General features: G+C 46.4%; 1 protein-coding gene across 6 annotated transcripts in view; it reads right to left on the bottom strand.

Annotated features, from left to right (window-relative positions):
• The window catches only part of LOC112236032 (glutamate receptor 1-like), a 137,207-nt gene that overhangs the window by 83,221 nt on the left and 45,573 nt on the right, over positions 1-8,413 (bottom strand). For all 6 annotated transcript variants that reach the window (XR_006079579.1, XM_042303302.1, XM_042303303.1 and 3 more), the window contains exon 4: positions 4,955-5,139. Coding sequence is in view for 5 of the 6 variants with exons in the window: in XM_042303302.1 (XP_042159236.1) it covers positions 4,955-5,139 (185 nt within the window). In the remaining variant the exon portion in view is untranslated. The remainder of the gene's footprint in view (positions 1-4,954; positions 5,140-8,413) is intronic.

Below are 8,413 nucleotides of genomic sequence, written 5' to 3'. Positions count from 1 at the left end.
AAGATACAGTCACACTGGGGGATGATGGCCAGATACAGTCACACTGGGGAAGATGATGGCCATTCACACTGGGGAAGATGACCCAAGATACAGTCACACTGGGGAAGATGATGGCCAAGATACAGTCACACTGGGGAAGATGATGGTCAAGATACAGTCATACTGGGAAAAGATGATGGCAGATACAGTCACACTGGGGAAGATGATGGCCAAGATACAGTCACACTGGGGAAGATGATGGCCAAGACACACACTGGGGAAGATGATGGCCAAGATACAGTCACACTGGGGAAGATGAAGGTCAAGATACAGTCACACTTGGGAAGATGATGGCCAAGATACAGTCACACTGGGGAAGATGATGGCCAAGATACAGTCACACTGGGGAAGATGATGGCCAAGATACAGTCACACTTGGGAAGATGATGGCCAAGATACAGTCACACTGGGGAAGATGATGGCCAAGATACAGTCACACTGGGGAAGATGATGTCCAAGATACAGTCACACTGGGGGAAGATGATGGCCAAGATACAGTCACACTGGGGAAAATGATGGCCAAGATACAGTCACACTGGGGAAGATGATGGCCAAGATACAGTCACACTGGGGAAGATGATGGCCAAGATACAGTCACACTGGGGAAGATGATGGTCAAGATACAGTCACACTGGGGAAGACACATGGACAGTGTGCTAGCGTAGTTTCCATGAGGCCCCAACTGATTTCACAATAAACACTCAAATCTCGGTAGTCCTTATGCACGTCCCAAATGCTTTTCCCTATAATTCACCACTTTTGACCCTATGGCCCTCGCGCAGCGTGTCCTGTTAGAAAATAAAGGTCCACTCTCTTGACATAAACCTTTATGAATCAAAGATTCTGTTGTGGCTATTCATGTTCCATATTTAAAGGGGCTACATCAGCATTCCAAGAGTAAAAATAAACATGTCCTCATTCATATATCCTCTGACATTATCTGGTGAGAATTTGGGTCTGTGTATTGGGTGAAGATACGTGCGGGTTTAGAGGGTGACGGGGCAGTGTGTCTGTGTGTGTGAGTGTGTAAAACACAGGCTGCTATAGAGGCAGAGAGCCGGGGCAGACCTCTGTGATGGATGGAGTCTGTCTGAGCTGAGAACCGCTGTGGCTCCGTTGCTGTAAACTGGTGAGAAGTGATGCAACTACCTTAACTGTGGGCACCAGGTCATCAATAACACTCACACACACCAGACACTGTCTTCACACAGCTAGAGCCAAGCGTTGGAGGAGAGAGAAGGGACACTGTCTTCACACAGCTAGAGCCAAGCGTTGGAGGAGAGAGAGGGGACACTGTCTATACACACAGCTAGAGCCAAGCGAAGCGTTGGAGGAGAGAGTTGGAGGAGTTGGAGGAGAGAGAGGGGACACTGTCTTCACACAGCTATAGCCAAGCGTTGGAGGAGAGAGTTGGAGGAGAGAGAGGGGACACTGTCTTCACACAGCTAGAGCCAAGCGTTGGAGGAGAGAGTTGGAGGAGTTGGAGGAGAGAGAGGGGGACACTGTCTTCACACAGCTAGAGCCAAGCGTTGGAGGAGAGAGTTGGAGGAGTTGGAGGAGAGAGAGGGGACACTGTCTTCACACAGCTAGAGCCAAGCGTTGGAGGAGAGAGTTGGAGGAGAGAGAGGGGACACTGTCTTCACACAGCTAGAGCCAAGCGTTGGAGGAGAGAGTTGGAGGAGAGAGAGGGGACACTGTCTTCACACAGCTAGAGCCAAGCGTTGGAGGAGAGAGTTGGAGGAGAGAGAGGGGACACTGTCTTCACACAGCTAGAGCCAAGCGTTGGAGGAGAGAGTTGGAGGAGTTGGAGGAGAGAGAGAGAGGGGACACTGTCTTCACACAGCTAGAGCCAAGCGTTGGAGGAGAGAGAGGGGAAAGAGGTCTCGGGCTCTTTCTGTTTTTATGTGTGTGTGGGAGGGGGAAGGACACATACGTGTGGTGGAGTGGTGCGTGTGCGTGTGTGTGTGTGTGTGTGTGTGTGTGTGTGTGTGTGTGTGTGTGTGTGTGTGTGTGTGTGTGTGTGTGTGTGTGTGTGTGTGTGTGTGTGTGTGTGTGTGTGCGTGTGTGTGTGTGTGTGTGTGTGTCATTAATTGCTATTCCAGGATACACCCTTCCCAGGCAGCAGCAGTGTGGTGAGTAAGTGTTTCTCTACAGCTCAAAATGTCAACCTAACCGTATCTATATCTCCTGTCTCTAATACACTGAGACTAATACAGTACACTGGACGACTGCTGCCTGGGAGGAACCTCTTATCCACAGTTTGGCCTTTATTGTCAATAATATTGCCCTGTAGGTAGCTCTACAAACTGGTCACTATCTGGCACAGCCAGAAAGTCAAACTCTGAAACCCTAACTAACCCTAACCACACCATGTGCCTTAATGCCTTAATAACAAACTTGTATGTCGTTTGTAAATACGGATACAATTGTTAAATTACGAGCCTAGTAGGTTTAGCCACGGAAAAAGGCAGGAACCTTCCTGCTAGCCATGATTGGCTGAGATAACGGATGGGTTGAATATGCTGAGAGATGAGTTCAGATTGGTAGCCACGTAGCACGTTTCTATCTATAACATGAGATGCTCAGTATGTGTCGATAATCCTTTCTACTACATTTAAAAAAAAAGATATAACTGCAAAAGCGTTTCTACAGCTCTCAACAACATTGCTGCCCTGAATTTAGCAAGCGCTATCGACAAAGATAAGTGGGAACACATTGTGATGGACGACATTTTGCACACAATCAGTGTGAACCAGAGTGACTTGACACAACAACAGGCCAAACAAGCTGTAGCTACAAACCAAACAGAAGAGACACTGCCGTGAAGCCTTCATCCATGTATACGGGTCATTTTGTTGTTTTTCTGCAGGTTAAAGGGTACGGTTGGTTAGCTAGCTAGCCAACGTTAGCTTGCTGGCTCGCTAGCTAACATTAAGTGTGCGATCTGTATATTTACATTATACATATCTCAGGAAACCATTTGCATTGCATAGCTAGCTAACATTGAACCTAGTCGAAGGAATTGTCTGTGGAGCTCCGAGAAAGGATTGTGCTGAGCCACAGATCTGGGGAAGGGCACCAAAAAATGTTTGCAGCATTGAAGGTCTCCAAGAACACAGTGGCCTCCATCAGTCTTAAATGGAAGAAGTTGAGCAATTGGGGGAGAAGGGCCTTGGTCAGGGAGCTGACTAAGAACCCAATGGTCACTCTGACCAAGCTGGAAAGTTCCTCTGTGGAGATGGGAGAACCTTCCAGAAGGACAACCATCTCTGCAGCAGGCCACCAATCAGGCCATTATGATAGAGTGGCCAGATGGAAGACACAGTTAAAGGCATATGACAGCCCGCTTGGAGATTGCCAAAAGGCACTTAAAGACTCTCAGACCATGAGAAACAAAAATCTCTGGTTTAATGAAACCAATATTGAACTCTATGGCCTGAATGCCAAGCGTCACGTCTCGAGGAAACCTGGCACCCTCCTTACGGTGAAGTATGGTGCCGGCAGCATCATGCTGTGGGGTTGTTTTTATGCGGCAGGGACTGGGAGACTAGTCATAATCGAGGAAAAGATCAACGGAGCAAAGTAGAGAGAGATCCTTGATGAAAATCTGCTCCAGAGTGCTCAGGACCTCCGAGGGAGGCGAAAGTTCACCTTCCAACATTACAACGACCCTAAGCACACACGTAAGAAAATGCAGGAGTGGCTTCGGGACAAGTCTCTGAATGTCTTTGAGTGGCCCAGCCAGAGCCTGGACTTGAACCCGATCGAACATCTCTGGAGAGACCTAAAAATAGCTGTGCAGCGAATCTCCCCATCCAACCTGACAGAACTTGAGAGGATCTGCAGAGAAGAATGGGAGAAACTCCCCAAGTACAGGTGTGCCAGGCTTGAAGTGTCATACCCAAGAAGACTTGAGGCTACAATCACTGCCAAAGGTGCTTCACCAAAGTACTGAGTAAAGGGTCTGAATACTTAAATGTGATATTTCTGTTTGCTTTGTCATTATGGAGTATTGTGTGTAGATTTGATAGGGAAAAAATACAATTGAATCAATTTTAGAATAAGTCTGTAAAGTAACAAAATATGTAAAAAGTAAAGGGGTCTGAATACTTTCCAAATGCATTGTAGGCCAAGGACTACATCAATGTATTTTTACCTGGAGTTGTTCCTACTACTTTCAAACACTTTGTTTTGAAATCTTTGGTTGTTTACTATACTACCTTACTCACTCTTTTTAGCACATGGCCTCAGATGTGAATCCTTAAATAGATGGGTGGGGCTAAGGCTTAAGAGGGTGTGAATGATGCTGAATGGGTGTACACAAAGAAGTGCTCTCCAGTAGGTGTACCAAAACATTAATGAATCATTTTCTCAAAAGTGGAGTTACAAGTTTATCAACTTTTAAAGCAGAATTACTTTCCCATTGTTCCTCAACTGAGGTCACATATAAGCCTATTTAGACTTTGCAGCTGGCCTATCTAGCGGAAATTGCTCAGTTCTGCCTCCACGGCAAGATTCATGACAATAAACGTCAACCTGTCTCTTACCTTCTCTTCTCTCTATTTATTACTCTCTGTCTTTCTCTGCTAGCTATGTGGTGTTTATTTCACTGAGAATTCATGTTAATTATTTCTCACGTGCAACAGAGTGATGCTTTCTCAAATGTCTGGATTCAATTCATTCACAGAAAGCCAAAGTATAACGACCCAAATCATGCCTACTTTTTTCATCTGACAGGCATTTTTACGTGGCACAGTTCTGACCAAACCAGGTCTGGCAAAATTCTGGCTTATGTATGGTAGCTGCTTACCATTTTTGCCATTGCTGGCCCACTACTAGCGATGCAGATGACTCCTGCAATGTCACAGTCTCGTTACCGTTTTGAGGGTTGAGGTGAGTCTCTCTATCTTGTTACCTTTTTTAGGATGGAGGTGAGTCTTTCGGTCTCACAGTCGATGATGATCTGTCCCTCCTTCCTCTTGTCCAGGTCTTGGAACACCTTGAGGAACGAGGTCTCCGTCATGGTCTCCACGTTGACAGACGTCACCAGCCAGCTCCTCTCAGCAGCCGTGTCCAGGACCTTCTGCAGCACAGACAGGCCTACAAGTCAGGGGCAAAGGTCATGGGTTAGAGGTGAACTATGGCTGTGTTCCAAAAGGCATCCTATTCCCTGGTGCCCTGGTGCAGTACATGGTGAATAGGGTGCCACACTGACATATCTTAGAAACCAAGCATCTTGCCCACTAAGCCCAAGAAGCACCTTTCCCACTAAGCCCAAGAAGCATTTTGCCCACTAAGCCCAAGAAGCACCTTTCCCACTAAGCCCAAGAAGCATCTTGCCCACTAAGCCCAAGAAGCACCTTTCCCACTAAGCCCAAGAAGCATCTTGCCCACGAAGCCCAAGAAGCATCTTGCCTACTAAGCCCAAGAAGCATCTTGCCCACTAAGCCCAAGAAGCATCTTTCCCACTAAGCCCAAGAAGCATCTTGCCCACTAAGCCCAAGAAGCACCTTTCCCACTAAGCCCAAGAAGCACCTTTCCCACTAAGCCCAAGAAGCACCTTTCCCACTAAGCCCAATAAGCATCTTTCCCACTAAGCCCTAGAAGCACCTTTCCCACTAAGCCCAAGAAGCATCTTGCCCACTAAGCCCAAGAAGCATCTTGCCCACTAAGCCCAAGAAGCATCTTTCCCACTAAGTCCAAGAAGCATCTTGCCCACTAAGCCCAAGAAGCATCTTTCCCACTAAGTCCAAGAAGCATCTTGCCCACTAAGTCCAAGAAGCATCTTTCCCACTAAGTCCAAGAAGCATCTTGCCCACTAAGCCCAAGAAGCACCTTTCCCACTAAGTCCAAGAAGCATCTTGCCCACTAAGTCCAAGAAGCATCTTTCCCACTAAGTCCAAGAAGCATCTTGCCCACTAAGCCCAAGAAGCATTTTGCCCACTAAGCCCAAGAAGCATTTTGCCCAATAAGTCCAAGAAGCATCTTGACCACTAAGCCCAAGAAGCATCTTGACCACTAAGCCCAAGAAGCATCTTGCCCACTAAGCCCAAGAAGCATCTTGCCCACTAAGCCCAAGAAGCATCTTGCCCACTAAGCCCAAGAAGCATCTTGCCCACTAAGCCCAAGAAGCATCTTGACCACTAAGCCCAAGAAGCATCTTGCCCACTAAGCCCAAGAAGCATCTTGCACACTAAGCCCAAGAAGCATCTTGCCCACTAAGCCCAAGAAGCATCTTGCCCACTAAGCCCAAGAAGCATCTTTCCCACTAAGCCCAAGAAGCATTTTGCCCACTAAGCCCAAGAAGCATTTTGCCCAATAAGCCCAAGAAGCATTTTGCCCAATAAGTCCAAGAAGCATCTTGCCCACTAAGTCCAAGAAGCATCTTTCCCACTAAGTACAAGAAGCATCTTTCCCACTAAGACCAAGAAGCATCTTGCCCAAGAAGACCTATCCATCAATAACAAAGCTGTCATGCTAACATAGACCTATCCATCATAAGACTTTCTCTGACAGCACAGCGATGTAATATATGATTACCGGCTCCAGAGGGACAGCTCATTATAACGACTGGGATGCCATGTACAGATATGTTGTTACAGCACTTAGTGTTACTCTGAATAATCACTCCACACACACACATACACACACACACACACACACACACACACACACACACACACACACACACACACACATGCACGTGCACAAACAAATGCGCACCACACACACCAGGGCGACCACAGGCATAAGCGACATAAGTGGCTGCTTAGGGCCCCTGGCCGCAAGGGGCCCCCGACCATTTTTTTAAGATATGTATTTTTTTTGTAACTCAATTGGGGTCTCAACTTACTATTTAGAGTTAAAATCGTAGAATACAGAAGGTACAATTTCAAAATTTGGTTGTGCATCAGCAGTTTTTCTCTTGTTATGTCAGTCACTGAGACTCACTCAATTAGCCCATTTCAGCTAACATTTTTTAGATTGGAAGTTTGTCTAGCCAACTGTCTAAACTTGTAGTAATCATGACCGAATCCCAGCAACGCAGGGCACATGCCCAGAAGCCCTAACCTCCATTGGCCACCCATTGTTTATGTTAGTCATTGTCACTCAGATATCTTATTAACATGGCATAAGTCATACAACGTGTAGAATTGCAGGGAAATAGCTGTAAAACTGTTCTTTTTTCTCTTCCCCATGGCAATGTGTAGAATTGCATGACGTGTTACAAAACGGCTAGATTTTCTATTTGCTCCATTGTGTAGAATTGCAGGACCACTAAAACTGGGGTACCCCTAACTAAATCTCACTAAGGGCCCCCAAAAGGCTAGGGCTGGCCCTGCATACACACACAGACACAGACAGTCCCTCAGAGGCACCAATTACATCCAGGCCACTCCATTAAGCTGTCCCCATAGGCTGCTAATGCACTAAAGTATCATGGGGGAACCGGCTAGGGAACCAATGGGCTCGCGGCTCAGAACAGGGACAGGAAATAAGAGGCCATTAGGGAACACATCGATCATGGCTGCAGATTTACAGTGTGGGAGGCACACACACACACAGTATCATATTAGACCAATCAGAATCCTCCTGGGAGGGGACAGACAGTTATTCCAGAAGGTAAACAAAGCTTTTACCAACTGCAGAGCGGCGGCCATTACTAAACCAAATACTGAATTATAACAATTACATTATAAGCTAAGCTAATACATGAAGCTGTATTCCACAAAGCCAGTCACAACTGCACTAGAGAGAATCATCAAAAATGGCATATGACCCTCTTTACATATTTCACATGCCATATTTGCAGCAGGGTTGTTGGTGTGTGTCTAACTAGTCAGAATTATGTTGAAAGGTGATGGATGCATGGCTCCGTTGGATGGTTTAGAGGAGAGGTTGAGAAGTAGTTTAAAAGGGGTTGGTGACACCTGATAAATACAATGTGTCAAATCACATAAATCATTTGAGAAATCGGACATAGCTTTAGTTCAGTGGGCAAATACAGTCCAGTGGTGTTCAGAATACTTGGTTCCAAACCCAGCAGCCAGTCACATTAAACCATTGACTGCTATGGACAGCAGAGAACTCCATAGACAGAGCTTCTGCTTTCAGGACCATGGTCAACTCCTCTGTTTCAGAGTGGTTTGTTTCAGGCCAACTAACCACTCTGAAACTACAGGACCATGGTCAACTCCTCAGACAGAAAACACTCCTTTCCTTTCTATCTTTTTTCTTCTCAACCTTCTGTTGTCGTGGTGTGATTCCAGGACTATGGCCAGCTCCCTAGAGCTCAATCTCACAATCTGCAGTCTGCACCCCTTTTCCACAAGAACACACACAATTATTCTAGTCAAAGTAAAACCTGTCTGCC

This window comes from Oncorhynchus tshawytscha, linkage group LG21 (assembly GCF_018296145.1).
Source record: "Oncorhynchus tshawytscha isolate Ot180627B linkage group LG21, Otsh_v2.0, whole genome shotgun sequence".
NCBI classification, from domain to species: Eukaryota; Metazoa; Chordata; class Actinopteri; order Salmoniformes; family Salmonidae; genus Oncorhynchus; species Oncorhynchus tshawytscha.
Note: the sequence above shows the minus strand (reverse complement) of the source record. Positions and strands in the feature narration are given on the sequence as shown.